Source organism: Asterias rubens, chromosome 9 (assembly GCF_902459465.1).
Source record: "Asterias rubens chromosome 9, eAstRub1.3, whole genome shotgun sequence".
NCBI classification, from domain to species: domain Eukaryota; kingdom Metazoa; phylum Echinodermata; class Asteroidea; order Forcipulatida; family Asteriidae; genus Asterias; species Asterias rubens.
In genome coordinates, this window is record NC_047070.1 from 2,640,029 (window position 1) to 2,658,141 (window position 18,113).

The 18,113-nt window shown below is 36.2% G+C and overlaps 1 protein-coding gene across 2 annotated transcripts in view; it reads left to right on the forward strand.

Moving 5' to 3' along the window:
- The first annotated feature begins 241 nt into the window (after window positions 1-241).
- Window positions 242-18,113, forward strand: part of LOC117294355 (MMS19 nucleotide excision repair protein homolog) — a 47,947-nt gene continuing 30,075 nt past the window's right edge. The window contains exons 1-2 of one of the 2 annotated variants that reach the window (XM_033776725.1): window positions 242-322; window positions 7,615-7,714. Coding sequence is in view for 1 of the 2 variants with exons in the window: in XM_033776724.1 (XP_033632615.1) it covers window positions 12,960-13,103 (144 nt within the window). In the remaining variant the exon portion in view is untranslated. Of the gene's footprint in view, window positions 323-7,614; window positions 7,715-12,939; window positions 13,104-18,113 lie in introns of those variants that run through there. The other variant, XM_033776724.1, reaches the window with a different exon arrangement.

Sequence of the window (18,113 nt, forward strand, 5' to 3'; positions counted from 1 at the left end):
TATTTCTCAAAATATTATAAATTATCAACAGCTGCGGTGCTTCTTCTTATTAGTCATTATTTTTTGGGAGGTTACCAGGTATTGGTCTTGGTGCCCCTTCAAATGTTTCCTGAAACTTTAAGATTTTCCAATGAAAGAACCCTTTGCAAAATGAAAACATCCTTGCCCCTTCAAGAACCCGTTTCAATAGCCAATAGAAATCACATGACCACGATTGAAACCGGCCTTTTTTTCCGTTTCAGGCCAAAGGTTATCTGAGATCTGCACAACAGCGTTAGACCAAGTTGTAGGCCTTTTCATATTTGTGTTTCATCACTGAGCTGTAAGTATCAGACTTTGAACGTCACACGTGGGTTGTGTGAGTGGACTGAATTATGAAAGGAATTACGAAATACTTCACACAAAAACACTGAACAAAGAGACATGTACAGGTTTCTATGTTTTGTAGATTTCCAACAGCCATTAACAAAAATAACTTCACACGTGGGTTGTGTGAGTGGACTGAATTATGAAATGAATTATGAAATACTTCACACACAAAAAACACTGGACAAAGAGACATGTACAGGTCTCTACTTTTGTAGATTTTCAATAGCCATTAAAAAAATATTTCTATTCAGGTTAAACATTAAAGGCAGTGGACACTATTGGTAATTGTCAAAGACTAGTCTTCACAGTTGGTGTATCTCGACATATGCATAAAATAACAAACCTGTGAACATTTGAGCTCAATCGGTCATCGAATTTGCGAGATAATAATGAAAGAAAAAAAACACCCTTTTCACACGAAGTTGTGTGCTTTCTGATGCTTGATTTCGAGACCTCAAATTCTAAACTTGAAGTCTCGAAATCAAATTCGTGGAAAATTACTTCTTTCTCAAAAACTACGTCACTTCAGAGGGAGCTGTTTCTCACAATGTTTTATACCATCCATCTCTCCCCATTACTCGTAATCAAGAAAGGTTTTATGATGATAAATATTTTGAGTAATTACCAATAGTATCCACTGCCTTTAAAGAGTTAAAGGCTGTGCCAAACATTGGTGTGATTGAAAACGTAAATATTCAAAGGTTTACACATAACTTTTTATTTCAAATATCAAGTATATAATTTAACCACAAGGGAAACTGATCGGAAGATCGCCAATATTAGGGCGAGATAGCTCAGTTGGTAGACGGCTGACACATAAATCTAGAAGTCGCAGGCTTAGGTATGTCCTGCTCTAGTCAATTTTTCTTTGTTCAACCAAAAATTAAAAAAATGCATGGATGGAAATTGCAGGAATTCTTTTCACTAGGATCAGTTGCTCTGCGAGCAAACCATTACACAGCCCTCATTTTGCATCATGCTTGGCTGAAGATGATTTTTTTTTTTCTTTCCTAAAGATGCTCCACTTGGTTTCAAGTGCACTTGAGAGCAAGCCTAAGATGTAAGCCTACTCAAATCATTGTCGCAAAGAGTAAGACATTTCTAAATATCAAAAATACATTCTATTGTTTTGTTCCTTTGGTAGCTTGCAAATATGCCTGTAGATATAAAACAGATAGAGCGCACAGCAGAACTATAAATAAATAAAACAGAAATTAACTTTTATATTGGATTTGTATATAAGAGTTAAATGATTTAAAAAGCAATCACTTAAAAATGAATTTTCCCAATTATTTTTCCACATTGAACAAAAAAAAGAAATGATAACAGGCCTTGCACTAAGTTGTTTCCATAACTAGGGCTAATCAGCTGTACTTTTGACTCAGCCCGCAAAAATTTTCACTAGCCCTTTGTGATGACTTGGCACTCTTGACTAGTGATTGCACGCCGGGCTAGTGTCTAAATCGAGCCCTGGATCAAAATGTTAAAAAGTTAAAGTAACAAATATCTATTGTTGTCATACTACTGGCACAGTAGTTATTATAATTCATTAAAACAACATTTTGTTCAATCTAGGTAAATTATGTATTTAAACCATGCTTGGTCTGAATTTTGAGGAGGAAATTTCAGCAAACAAAAGGAAAGAACAGAACTGAATCATATGGAGTAGAAAGGACTGGTCTTTATTCTGGACAAGGTTATTCATTTGTTCCGCTAGGCAGATGGTCAGCCCACATCGGGTATCACATCCATCAAATTATGCAGAGAAAGGACAAGTTGGGAATAATGCATGGGTCACATTAACAGCACCATGTTGGATTATTTAAAGGGGAAAGGCTGTGTTTGTATATTGGGGTTCCATTCAGGGTTTCAGCCAGGTTTCGGTAAAAGGGTGTCCTAATTTGCTGGAACTTTAAAATGGTGTGTCCAATTTAGAATACATTTACATGAACGATAGATAAAACAGGGTGTCTAAATTTTTTAAAAGGGTGTCCAAAAGACAGCAAGACACTCCTCTGGCTTACACTACGTTGTGGTTATTCATCCTGTTTTAAGGCATCATATTTTTCTCACTTCAAAAACAGCAAATTTTAACATCAAGATTTGTTTTGCTTCTTAAATTTGATTATTTAATTTGTTTTGACTCGTACACAGATATATTCCGCACTGAATACTCTTTTCCCAAGTCCTTTGGGGAACAAAGAAAGAAAAAACAAGTACGGGTGATACACATCGATGAATGGCCAAACACCTGTTTCCCAAATGTGAATATACATACCATTGATTAATTTGGTTATGTTGTAACTTGAACTTATGTATCATTGTTTTGTTTTTATGATTGCTTAATCCTATTTATTTCACTTGTGTTATTATTATTTTACTAAATTTTTCTTTCTTTATTTTTTGTATGGAATCACACCTGTGCTGACACGTAGTAACAATCCTTTGTGCATGGACGACGACAACGTCAGTTTGCATTTCAGTTTGCATTTCAACGTCAAAATGCACACTACATAATTACTGTGTAGCTAATTGGCAGTGTTCCAAGTTCCAGGGATGTATTTAATGTAGTATCCACTCTACTACACATTAACTCACTGTATGCAAATGACATGTAAATGTCTACTGGCATACCATAATTTGTACACCCCGTACACCTTTGTACATTGTACACATTCAGTTCTGATACTTTGTTCTTTTATTGGGCAAGGCTCGTTTCCTTTTAAAAATAAATGGCCCCTCAAAGAGGGAAATGTTAATTTGTAGCACTAACAAATCTATATTAATAAAAATAGTTCAAAAATTAAATAGATATTGAAATTTTGAACTATTTTTTGTGGTAATTTTAGTTTTGAGTTGCAGCTTTACAGAACGAGGTAAAAATAGACCCATTTGTTTGCATAATTGTGCCATACATTACTTTGCTCTTTTGAATCTCCTGTATCAATGCATTGTCTTTTTTTTTATGTCAGCTTTTGTAAAGCTCTCAGTTCTTTGTGTGGGGGCTCTATAAAAATGCCTGTATGTATAGAGGAAGCTATAGCTACGTCATGATGGTCATCTGGAACATTAGAATCAGAAAACCTTCCTCTCTATTGACGATTAAAAAAAACAAGTCTCTAATCAAGTCCAGCATTTGATGGCGATAGACAATTGCACAGAGCCAAAGAAAACTCGTCACAATTTGACCGTTCGAACCATTGCGGATTTAGAGACCTCTGAGATGAAAAAAATAAAAAAGGGAATTGTGTGCCTCGCTGGGGAAAAGCTTAGTCATTCGTAAAAGATAGTAATGACCAAGTTCAGCTAACACACATTCAATGGACATGTCATTTGCGTTGCATTTTCTTCTAGTTGCGTTTTGAGCTGGTTGCTATGGCAACATGCTTGCTAACGACCACAGACCACGGTGCAATCGGTTGTATTCGTTTTATATATTAACATTTCTTGGCAAGTTACTGAGACATATTTATAGTGAACGTCGGCTACATGAATTTGAAAGCAATGCCAGCCATGTAGAAGTTGATGAAATCACCAGAACCATGGGCTTTTTACCCACCCCCTTTTTTTTCGAGAAAATAGAATTATCTGTTGCAAACAACTTACCAACCAAATGGACCGAGAGTATAATTGCAAAAAATAGTTAATGGCCTGACGTTTGGACCCTAGCAGAGTCTTTCTTGAAGGCTAAATGACAACACAACAATCATGAACAGGTAACTAAGTGAAACATAAGCAATGTTTCCTCAAAAAATAACGGACCAGAGCTGAGAACTTGAGAATTATCTTACTTCAAAATTGTAGGATTTGAAACTTTGCATGGTGCGAGAAAAATCAAGAGAAGTTACCCCTTACTCAAAAACTACCGTTACTTCAGAGTGAGCCGTTTCTAACAATGTGTTTTACTACTAGCAGCTCTGCATTGCTCTTTACCGAGAGGTTTTATGCTAACAATTATTTTGAGTGATTACCAAAAGTGTCCAGTGCCTTTTTAATATGAACATAGTCAAACACTGTCAGTTGAAATCTAAATACATGTCAGCGTAAACTGCGTCTTCTTGTAGAAGTAGTTTTCAAATTGAGTTCCTAATGCAAAGGAACTAATGATATTTAATCTGCTGAGGACAACGGGCCAAGTTCTCAATTATTGCTTTGCGTGTGTAGTATAGAGCTTGAACAGACAACTCAGTAATGAACCTTTAAATACGGTCATCCATCATGCTTTTAAAGATAGATGAAGTTATATTTTAAGCGGGTTAATGAAAGCTGTTTGTGACATTTTATGATGAGTGAGTGTTAAAGAAGCTGACACCTGAGGGAGTTTGCTGAGAAAAAAACGAGGGCGCTGTTTTTTTTTTTTTCGATCACAGAAAGCTGTTGATGTTCTCATGAGTGTAACCAGTGTGTCCACTCAATGTTACCAGGGCCAAATTTCATAGAGCTGGTTAAGCACAAAAAGTAGCGCAGCACAACAAAATTATGCTTCACAGATTATGGTTAATAGCCAAAATACTGTGGCTGGTATCCTGCTAAATTTTGCAAAGCAGATATTTTTAAGTGATATTTTTTGTTAAAAAACACTGGACACCTTTGGCAATTGTCAAAGACCAATTTTCTCACTTGGTGTATCTCAACATTTACACAAAATAACAAACATGTGAAAATAATTTGAACTCAATTGGTCATTTTTATGCCAACAATTATTTTGCGCAATTACCAATAATAATCCAGTGCCTTTTAAGCCACTCTTTAGTAATAGGACCCCGGAATGGTTCGGCCTATCCGTAAAGGGAGGGGGGGTGGGTTCAGCCAATAGAAGAGCTGGTTACTCCATACTCATTAATAATTAATTCAGTGTTCAACTTCCTAATCCAAACTTTTAGATTGAACTTCATGTAACTTCATGACAGGATTTATGTACATGTACATATGTATGTACAATGTAGACCTGCTCGATATGTACTCCATCTGTACCTATGCTGGTTCACTGTATTATTTATTTATTGAAAAATGGACAGCTGAAGGAGAGGTCAAAACTTCCCTTGATGATAAATCAAGATCACAATCACACTACATGTATAGCAATGGTTCAGGTCAGATGGTTTAGAGGTCAAACTCCATGCCCGACACTTCACAAAGGCAACGAAGGTGATTGCTCCATGCCCCCTGATTATTGCCTTGGTGCCCTTGACATGCTCCAGTTGAAATGTACAATTACATCATGGGGGTGCACTTACCAAGGAGGAAATGCCTTGATGCCCTTGCCCTTTCAGAAACTAAGCAAACAGGCCTGAAACTATGTTTATAGGGTAAGCTTTAGGACCAAGGGGTCCCTTTCAAATGAAGTCTTGGATCTTCTGATCAAACAGTTTGTGTAAAAGATTGAAGTGTAAAATTTATTCATGTTTTAAACTGTTTGTATTTACATTTGTAAGTTATTGTAACCACCCTCTTCCCTCAACCCAACAGCATGACCCTACACCTACACATCCCATGCCCAATGCCACAGTTGATGCATTTCCTTGCAGTGGTTTGTTTCACCATGGAGCTATCACTGTTAGGCTTAACCCTGTCCATATTTTTTCCCTGAATGTACTGTAGTTTTTCATTTAGTTAACAAATTGTTGATTTCTGGTATTCTTGTAGATTTGTTGGAATTCATTGCCAAATAATAACACTCAGGCCCGTATGCTTCGTTTTTAAATCGCCAAGGGCACCAAGGCATTTACTCTTTGGTAAAGGGCACCCTATGAGGAAATTGTAAATTTCTAATATAGCATTTCAAGGGGACAAAGGCAATGACCAGGGGCATGGCGACAATCGCCTCCGTGAAGTATCAGGCCTGAACACTTCTAACAATGATTCCACTATAGAAATATCAAAATCTTTAACAACTTTTACTAGAGTCAACAGCCTCTGAACGCCCCAAATCCCCCTTTCCCATCATACTCAAAACTTCTGACAGACTGTATGCTGAACACATTGAGTCAATAGTACTCAATAATGACTTAATTGTGTACCAAATGTTCGTTCGCCCACGTTCACACTTCCGTATCAAAAGGGAAAAGGTTATTAGGGGAATGTCTGTGATGAAGTTTCCTGAATGTTTCACTTAAAAAAAACAATAAGTAGAACAAAATTTGAGCACCGTGAAGTTTGTGTTTCACTAACTTGTACAATGTACATGTAGGCTCTACTGTATTAACCGAACTGACCAAAGAAAGAGCAACATGATTATTGAATATAAACTAGTTTGTTTACTGTGCAGGTCTACAAATGCCCTTTGCCCTAGGCTGGTTGACCTTTGCAATGTTCCTACAAGACACATTTGTTCCCTCAATAGAGACACCTTTTATGAAATAGAAACTGTCTTGCGTATAATAGCCATAAGATGCATGATTCATGTGATTGCACAAACTGTAACATTAAAAAAATACACAAATAATCACCAATAAAAAACAACATCAAAACAAAACCATCATAAAGCTATCGATCTTTTTTTATTACATAAAAAAACTCGTGTCGCAAACATCATCCTGAGGACTGACACTTAAGATGACATTTTGCCCAGGGTATTTCCTGTTTCGTTCTTACCGGGGGTGGAGAAAGATGAAGTGAAGTATCAAATTTAGCGAAAAAATATATAAATATTACAAACTTTGCGCTCTGGTGAAAGATTCCCAAGTCGATTGAGCGATTGGTTGGTTAATGAAGAAAAGCTACCATCTAAGATAAAAAGGTCTCCTACACATGATCAATTATGCATTTCTCTAGCTAGCAGCATTCCGCGAGTTTACTGTAGTATCATAAATTTGCAAGTGTTTGAAGTTCATGCTTCATGTCTTTTTCTTTGACACAGAAATCCATCAGAATCATAGTGAGCTACATGTACAGGGGGGGGGGTGTTAAAATCCTGGTTTAATTGGTTTTTCAGATATTAGGCAATAAGTGGTACAAAAGCACCTTTTTATGACGGTCAAGTTAACACTGCAAGAAGCAACAAGGATGCTTTAAAAAATTGCCTTGATGTACCCTGGTCTTGTATAAGTATTTTTGAAGGCAGTTAAGCGGAAGTGAAAATGGCTGTGACAAGCTCACTAAGGTAAATTTCACTGCTATGACAGGTTTAAAAGCAAAGTAAACATCTGGTTTTTGGAATCGTTTGTTTGTTTGTTTGTTTTTGTCCTGTATAAATGTAGAACTACACAATAAAAAAACTAACGTCTGCAAATTTCATTTTAAAAGGTGTTCCCGATTTTGAGATATCAAAGAAAATCAGTGGCGAATATGTCTGCCCGGAAGGAATAATCCCTAGCAGGAATCTACAAGTTGAGAAGTTTACAAGGTAACGCTATTCAGATTCAAATTTTGGGGCATAAAAACCTGATATCTTTTTGCATAACTTCATTAATTCGAGTTGAAGTGTTTCTTAAAATGCCTTATAGGCCTACTATCGGAAGATGCTCGGAAGAAGGCTTCTTACCAATAATTTGTTGTTGTCATTAATTTTAAGTGTGGTTACTGAATGTCATCTTCATGTATCTTTAATCTCAAAATAGTTGGGCAGAGAAAATCTTTAATAAATTCTCACACTTCCTAATGTTTGAGAATTTGTTTCCCCATAACTTCCAAAATTATATCTGTACAGATTTATTTTAATTTTATAAGCCCCAACATCCGATGTCCATGAGTTGGCCATTTGATACATTTGTAACGTGTTCAGGGTACCACTTACAATGCAATGCTGTTGCAATGAAACAAAGTGCATTATTGTATAATTACAACAGCTGTTTAAACCACTCGATCTAAAACACAATACATTATCACTCCAATACCACACATGATTTTTTGAAAGGACATAATACATACATGTACATAGTACGTTGAATTAGATTTCAACAGTATACAGTGTATGAATGGACACAGTTGAACAGATGCTTTTAAAAGTGAGTGTTTGAAGTAAGTCCAAAACCCAAGGCCAGTTATAGGCTATATCATTGTTTAATTATGCAGAGAGGAATTTAGACTAACATCCATGTCCTCAGAGAGTACTTTCCTGAAACATTTATCACAAAGCGTTGGTTCAGCACTTAAGGGTCTTATCTAAAAGCAACAACGAAAAGGGTTAATGGCCATACCTTTTAACCTTAGTCTTTTTTAAAAGGCTAAATGACAACACAATTAACACAACACACACAAACAAGTATACTTGTATAATAGGAGCAGTCAAGAGACAAACGTAAGGTCCTTCATACGATTTGTACAATTTTCAAGGTTTAGAACCATTTTTAAAAGAGCTTGATAAATAAACTTTTTTTATTGGTGAGTTATCTTTCTAACTTTGGCGAAGATTAATCATGAGATTTATTTGTAAAACATGTATCTGTTACATCCCATTTCTAAAATTGAATTAAAGACATTGGACACCTTTGGTAATTGTCAAAGACTAGTCTTCTCATTTGGTGTATCTCAACATATGCAAAAAAAAAATCAACCTGTGAAAATTTGAGCGTAATTGGTCTCGAAATTGCGAGATAATAGGCTAATGAAAGAAAAAATACCCATGTCACACCAAGTTGTGCTTTTTAATGCTTGATTTTGAGGTCTCGAAATCAAGGTTCTGAGGTCTGAGGTCTCGAAATCAAACTCGTGGAAAATTACTTCTTTCTCGAAAACTACATCACTTCAGAGGGAGCCGTTTCTCACAATGTTTTATACTATCAACCTCTCCCTATTACTCGTTACCAAGAAAGGTTTTATGCTAAATAATTATTTTGAGTAATTACCAATAGTGTCCACTGCCTTTAAAGGGAATTGTTTCTCAATATGCTAAACATAATCAACAGCTGCAGTGCTTCTTACCAAGTCAGTTTTTCATGGTCATAAATATTTTGAGTAATGCCCCTTATTTTTGACCGCGCGAGGGCGCTATAAATAGGATTTTGATCACTTCCGGGGGTACACGCGATTCGCCCTGCACAAATTAATAGGCGTTCTGTCACTTTTGTTGCGCTGTAGTTTCAATTTGCTTTAGAGGTGGATTATAACGGCTCCTTTAAAAGTCTTATTGTCTGTGATGGATTAGATGTCTGTGGTTATAATGTGTTCCAATCTTTAAAAACTGTTTTGGGTATGAATGAATATACCCCCGGAAGTGATTGAGAGCGCCCTCACGCGGTCAAAAATATGGCCCATTACCAAAAGTATAGGCCTACACTCCCTTTAAGAATACCGTCCCTTTAAGAATGACTTGACTTCTAGTTCTGAAGATAACACTTTTCTGAAATCTCTAACCTCTCTCCATGTGAGGGTGAGGGGGGGGGGGGGGTAAGTTCTAATCAAGCTAACATGTACACCTGGAAAGGAAAAAAAATAATCTTGAATATTTAGGTCAAAAAAGTATACATTACCTCGCACTGCTTGTGTTTATCTTCTCAGAACGGAAGAAACTTGTGGGTTTCTACATCTGCTTTGCGGCCTATCGGTCCGGCTCTGAATATATAAATGTAAACAAAACCTACTGAGACTTGGGATAGAGATCTTGTTATTGCGCAATCTGGTCTGTATACATTTTGTGAGTCCGTGGACGATGTTTTAAGATTTACACCAGAAAAACTGTTCAACTGTTTGAGGGGACCTTTGTAGGAAATTTTGTTTGTGTCAGTTAAATTTTATTCATGATACATATTTAAAACTAACGCTCATTCTGGTTATTTAATGGTCTCGGCAGTTAAAACTTTTAAGGGACTGCAAACAACTGACAATATTATCAAACTCACAACATACCATTATATCACTTCCGCTCATTAAATTTTAAAAATTGTCTGGGCACGTTTGTAGGGTACATTAATGAGGGAGGGGAACATACATGTAGTAGTACTAGAACATTTAAAAGAGCACCAAAGGCAAGAGGCCAGTTTCAGAGCGTGTAAGCAAAAAGAAATTGCTAAGCAGGCAAAACTGCTTAGCAGAATCAGGTTACCAGCCAAAACACCACACAGTTTACATTGCTGTGTCTGGTACCCCACTCAATAATGTTTAGCAAAGATACTTGCTAAGCAGAATTATCTGCTAAACACCTCTACGGGATTGGGCCCAGGTGTGATCTGTGGCTATACTGAACTTACATGTAGAATGCAGGGATGTGATAAGCTGTTGAGAAAAAAAAGCTGAACCCAAAAGCTGAAAAAAAGTGCAAAAGCATGCGAGCTCGAAAAACTTGCAACATGCAACCCAAACATTAACATTTATTATAGTTTTAAAGGCCCTTACCTGCAATCTGGGGCATTATCATATGGTTAATATCTCCATTTCTTTTAGAAACTTATCTTTAACAATATAATTTAATAATCATTTGTTTTTCGGGGGGCGGGCAAAAAAGAGAGGAAATCCATTAAAAAAAAGAGGAATCACATCCCTGAGAACGGCTTCAACTTTAATAGATATTCAATTTGCATTGGGGATATTAAGAATTTACTATTTGATTTTCTCTTACACTGATGTGTGTTAGCAATGTATACTCAATGCTTTCCTGGATTCTGTAAAACAAATCACACACGTAGGCAGTTTTGAAGGTAATTCATTAGGTATCTTTGTCATTTTGGGGCATTTTTTTAATGACAGTCATAGAAAATGTTGCTGCACCCCATATTTTAGTTTGCTTTCACCAATAATGACAAAATTTCAAATGATGATCTGCAGTGTAGTATTATTGTATGACCGCAGATGTTGAAAACTTTTGACAGGATGTAAACGAATAATTAAAAGGAGTACACGGTAGTTCCCTTGGTCTTCCAACCGTACTGTTTTCTTTGAAAACATTTTTTGGTAATCCACTACTTTTTCATTCATTAGAAGCAAATTAAGATCTAATTAAATTAAAAATTTAAACGTGAAAAAAATTGTGTAAAAGGTGGTGGCACCTGGCAGGGTACAGACATTTTTCCGGAATTTTTACTGCCCATTTGCTGGGTGTTTTTTTTTTTTTTTTTTTTTAACTGGCATTTAGCCAACAGATCACAGCCCACAACACAGGGTGAAACCTATGATATGCAAACATATTTACAAGCTTTCTGACGGATTAAAGGCAGTGAACACTATTGGTAATTGTCAAAGACCATCCTTCACGGTTGGTGTATCTCAACATATGCATAAAATAGCAAACCTATGAACATTTGAGCTCAATCGGTCATCGAACTTGCGCGATAATAATGAAAGAAAAAAAACACCCGTTGTCACACGAAGTTGTGTGTGTTTAGAATTAGATGGTTGATTTCAAGACCTCAAGTTCTAAATCTGAGGTCTTGAAATCAAATTCGTGGAAAATTACTTCTTTCTCGAAAACTATGGCACTTCAGAGGGAGCCACTTCTCACAATGTTTTACTTATATCAACCTCTCCCCTTTACTCGTCACCAAGAAAGGTTTTATGATTTTGAGTAATTACCAATAGTGTCCACTGCCTTCAACAAAAATAATATCATCAAAATAGTTTCTGTTCAGAAACTAAACAATAGGACGCCCTCTTGCTAAAAAATATAAACAAACTGCGCCCCGTACACAGCACGCAGGGCAAAAAAAACTATGAAACGCACACAAAATGTTTCCACAAAACTCTACCAAAACACCTGCAAGTTAAACACCCATTGAAACCACAAAGATGTCATACTACACTCTTAAATTCCTCTTGTTGTAATAAAGAGTGTTTTTATCTACTAATCGGTAGCTTACCTGTCACAAAAGAGGTAGTTTGTTAACAAGAATAGCGCTGTCGTCGTCCATTCCAACCGTCAGCGAGCTTGTGTGTGTTAAAGATGTAGGTCATGTCGAATCAGGTCAGAAATTCTCAGATAGGAACGTGTAGTTGGCGTTTAAAAACACTCGCCGTGTGTTATTATTTCTGTTTACACGTGTTTGGGGAGATGTCAAGCGAAGCGCTATGGTCACTCACAGCATGGAGGTAGATAGGCCTGCTATAGAATGGTATAAAATTATGTGCAAGTTTATCTCGTCCGCGGGGGTACATTCAAGAACATATATTTCACTTCATTTCATTTCATTTCTACTAATCTTCTCTAATTTTAGTTTTAAATTGGTCGTTTGGTTTTGGGGAAAAACTGTCACTATTATTAATATTTGTTTTACTAAAAACTACATTTTGTTTTATTTCCAAATTGTGTGTGTATGTCCCTTGATATACATAAACTCATAAAAGTCAACCGAATTGAGATTTGAAGGGCTGACTTGTCTTGTCACCTGTAATATTGACACTCTGTATTTGTTGACAATTGTTGCAGAACTCGCACATCCTCTCAAAGGCATGTCACCTATGTTGGCAAGTTTATGTCAACTGGTGGCGGTATTCAACATAACTGGTGGAAGCACAAACGGGACAGGTGGAAGTATCATAGAGCTACTTCAGCAAAAAAAATTGCTTAAGCAAAAAAATCTTTGCTTTGTAAAATCAGATTACCGGCTAAGACTCCACTCAATTGTTATGCTAAGTAAACAACAGCTAAATATTAGTCACAAGCAATGTACATGCCATGAAATCTTTGCCAGTAACATGTGTAAAATAAGCAAGCTATTTCCATGCTTAAGCAAATTTTTTACTTAAGCAGCTCTATGAAATTGACAATGGTTTGCAGAACTACCATCCTCAAAGGCATGTCACCTATGTTGGCAAGTTTATGTCAACTGGTGGCGGTATTCAACTTAACTGGTGGAAGCACAAACGTAAGTCTGTAGTTACTCATTTGTAACCCTTTTTTTTTTTCAAGAAGTAACAATAAAATTGTTTATTTGTGCTTCAATTATCATTATGGTCCTTTAAATATTTAGTCCATAAAATATTTAGTCCATAATTAAAGTGTCATTCATCTTTTTAAAATAAAGTGACGGCATAAAGATTTCAATTGGCGACTTTTAATTAACAAATAATTACAAATTACTGAAGGCACAAGGCGGGTACTTAAGCTATCTATTGCTGGTACATGACATTAGCATTCGAGTACCATTTTAGCAAGCAAATGTTGTGTACAATCATTGCTAATAAATTATTATTATTGAAGGTAGTTGTCTGCACTGATCTATGTTACTGTAAATCAAAAGATGAGTTGCTTGCCTAAATGGCACCCAGTGTATGCACACTTCTAACACCAGTCACAGTTCCTGGGTTCATTTTCATAAAGCGGTAAGGCAGAAAATACTGCTTGGAAAATTTCTTTGCTTAGCAAAAAAATAGTGTAGCACCAGTTGCAACAATGAAAACTTTTATGGAATCTTTGCTGGTAAGCAGTTTCTGTTCCGCAAAATGTGTCTATGCTTTAGTATGTTCAGAACCACCCCAACTCATTTAGAGATTGTTATTACATGGCGTTACCGCAAACTTTTCTATATCTTACTTCCACCACGCAAAGTTTCAAATCCTACTTTAGTATGTTTGTTGTGCTTACTAGCTTGATGTACTGTTGTTCCTTCAGTGCTCTACACTACCGTTGTGAAGCTGGAGACAATGTTCACATAAAATGTAAAATTTACATATAAAATAAAATTAGATTCTTATTTTTATTATCATCAACACACAGTATTAAATATCATGAATGTACCACAGTTTATTCTTTTAAATATTACAATATATACAACTCAACAATTTGCATAATTTGATGTTATGCATAAGTAATTTACACTTTGGCTAAAAGACTATGATGAGAATTTACAAGACAAGTGATAACCTCCTATATTTAGTTGACTGATGACAGAACCATGGAAATTTTAACACTGGATTAAAGTTTTAGACATAAAAGGTTTGCACCATGAGCACTTTGTGGAATTGTGGACTTAAGAAATTGTCAGTATTATTAACGTAAACCTGGTGAAACAACCGACTTTATGGGCCACTTATTATGTAAAAATTTGGAAAAATTACCAACATCCAACCCTTCGTTAATTAAAAGATTTGTCGGAATCTGTTTTGAGTCAAATATTCAATACAGTTCCAAGTAAAATAAAATTTTTCTGAACAATACTTTGTGAAGCACAATGTATCTGTACTCCAGCCGAATATTTTTTTACCAAGAGAAACAACAGAGTACATTCGGCTGTATAAGGTTTAGTACATTGACACTTCCAAGGGTGCAAGACATTGCACTACTAAAGAGTGCAATTTGATATCAGGACATTACTAACGCTGCAATGCACGGATTGGAACCAAACAAATTGTCTTTCAAAAACACAAAAATAGTGAATGATAGGTAATCAGCGAGTGGGCTTTAACACCGTCTGTCACACTAGTGCATGAGCCGTGCCAAGCCTCTTTCAAGCACTCCCAAGTACACCTTATTACACTCCATTGAAGATAACAAATGGATGCATAACTTCAAGGAGATCCTATGAAGTGCTCACAGAAAGTGCAGCTTTCACAAGTGGAAACATTGGCTTTCTGATACATTACGCCATTGAAAATCACACTGCACTTGATTGTGTTATTCTTTCTTAGAGCCTTTCTTATTGTACCAAATCCTCTGTTTAAGAGTGCAAATAAGTACATGATAAGATCAAATACAAGAATTGTGTCTGAAGTTTCTGGCACTTTGGAAAAAGGTGAAATTCACACCAGCCACAATGTTTCAATAGATGTTAATTTTGCATCGGGGATAAAGAATACTCAATTTGTTTTTTAACCATATACACCGATGAGTGTATTACTGTATACTCAGTACTTCAGTAACCCGAGGTCTGTGGGAAAAAAAACCCAGGCATAATACTCGGGTGGGACTCGAGCCCACGACCTCTGCAATTCTAGAGCAGTGTTGTATTAAAGTTTTTTGTTTTGTCTTTTGGCGATGCAACATTAATTACACTGTAACACTTCTCAGATTGTGTATTCCTTTTAGGGATTATTTTCCTGCATGAAAACAAAATTTGCTGTGGATTTTCAGTGATATTTTATACAAGTTTGACTACATTTTGAACTGAAATTTTCAGATGTTAATTTTATTGTGTATCTGTTTCAAAAACCAAAGGAAACCATTCAGTTGAGAAAAAAAAAGGGGGGGAAAAATCTTTCAATTGTTTTGACCCATCCACAGAAGTTATATGTTTTTGAAATACACAGTTGTTCAGTATATATGCCTTAAATTAGAATTAACAGGTAACCGTGGCAAAATACTCCTATTGATAATTACTTCTTTCCAGCATTTTATTTTGGTTTCAATTGCAATTGTTTTTCTTCTGGTCTTTCGTACTTTCAAAGAATGTATAAATTTACTTTCAAAATGTAGTTTCCATTATTGGTTGCAAATGCCACGGCAGAGATAGGGATTTATGCTAGAGAAATTCACAACGATTGTTGACATAGAAAGATTATCACTTACGAACACCTAACACGTAAAAACATGTAATTTACTTTCCTTTTAAAATGGGAAATATAAAACTACATATAAAAGGCTTGAGAGTGAGACTAATAAGTATATTTTCCATTTTATGGTTTTTACATTACAAAATTAAACATACATCACAAAAATATTTAGGGGAGTGTTATTTTTGCTGGCTGTTTTCTATTTTAAATCCCATTTTTTTCATCTGCGAATTTCATAATAATTTTTTTAAAGAACCAGAAAAGGATTTCACAAAGAGTTAAGACTAGTCTTATCTCGAGTTAGGCTGAGTTGCTCGTCCTAAAGGCCAACTCCAGTGCAACGATAACGAAAAACGATAACGATCACGGCGCAAAGAGAACGCATTCCATTGGTTGAATGAACATGTCTGATTCTGTGTGGAGCATTTCAACCAATAGAATGCGCTCTCTTTGCATAGTGATCGCTATCGTTTTCATTATCGCTGCAGTTTGACTCGAGGACTGGTCATACCTTTTTAATATCTCCTAGGATTAGTCCTAACTCTGTGAAATCTACCCCAGTAATGTGAACTCTCACCTTACTTAGAAAAAAAAACCTAAAATAAATACATCATTCTTCTTTTACATTGTAGATTTAACTAGCACAATTAATTAGCTTAAAAGAGTTTATAAATAAATTGACATTAATAATAGAATACAATTAACAAAATCAAGAGCAGTGTTGTTTGTGGAAATTTAAGGGCAGTATTGATAATTTAAAGTTACAAATTAATGTGATCTCACTTTGATTCCCAAGATTTTTAACGTTGCCAATGGTGATGCACTATTCAGAGAATTACAACAAAACAAAAACATAAATAAGAAACTCTTTCAGTGTTTCTAAAAGAAATCCTGCAATCGAGGCTCCTTATACTTAACCAGTTTACTTGCCTACAGTCTCCTTTGAAGGCAAAATTTAATAAATTTTCATATTCCAAACACAAGATTTACACAATCTATTTGCTGACTGCATTACTGGTCTTGGCCCAAGACATCAGTCAAGTTCGTTAAACCATACCATAAATGGCTGCGCTATAACGATTTACTACGCACGCAGTGCACTATCCACTATCGATCACCGTTGCTTGGGCCAAGACTAATGCAAACATGATTTGTATCCAATCAAAAAAATGTTACCAAACCATACAGTTATATATAAGAACTAGAGGGCGCACTGGCCTATATACGCGCCCCGGCATGCGCGCAGGCGGCCATTTTCTAAGTTGAACAAACAGCATCCCTGAGCGTTCAGTAAAAAAAACTCAAACGTGTATTTCATATCCAACGCGCGTACAGAATGGCGCGCTTGTCATAATTGCGGTCCCGTCGCATTTGTGCAGGCAGCATCACCCGTGCGCCCTCTAATTCTTATATATGACTCTATGTACCAAACAGAGGTTCGTAGATACCAATAGTCAGGTCTCACTTTTCATCAATGAAAATCAACCATTCATTGTTACTAGAGACAGGAATCAAGACATAAATGGCTGGATGATAAATGTACCATGTATCACTACAAATAGGACTTTTAAAAACTACTATACAGCCTCATTATCTTGAAGATAAAAATTATATAGAGTACAAATTACCAAAATGACCGCCTGAAAAAAAAAAATTCCGAGCTCCCCCTCCCCCTTCCTTGTCTCATGATCAAGGTGTCTGGTTAAAATATATGCCCAAGTCTGAATCCAGCATCATTGGCTATGGCTCTTGCCTTTTCAGTCAGCCAGCCATAGCCACAGCTAGAGTCAATAATTCCAACCTCGTTCCCAGGGGTGATCGATGATGCCACGTCATTTTTACCCTGGCATGCCTTGCTCTCTCATCACCTCATGAGTTGGTTCATTAAAATCGGGCACATTTTAATAAGGCCTGTGGCGGATCCACTCTAAGCGCCCGCTCATGTATAGTTGCCCACAAAAGAGGCATCAAGTCAAAAAGCAACTGATCCCCTCTCATTATTCTTTTTGATCTTGCGATATATCTAATCATATGCAGTTTTAGGTGACCGTGTGAAAACATGATCAATTGAAAATGGAGTCACGTCAAAATGCTCGCACTTTGACACCTGCATACTAAGCGTCCTGCAAGCGCTCAAAACTCCTTAACAAGCTTGCACGCAAAGTAGTCACTTTTAGTATTCAATCAGCGGTCTTTTTCGGTACATCCCTACAAGCGTGAGAGGTATCAACACTCAATACCACAATTACCAATGGTAGCGAGGCTGCGTTAATTTTGACAAGGCTTATCTTCCATTAGCCTTCATGAACTGTACTTGTTGTTCTCTATTTACAGGTACAAAATAAGTGCATTATTGTAACCAGTGGTTACATCTCATTAAAATATAC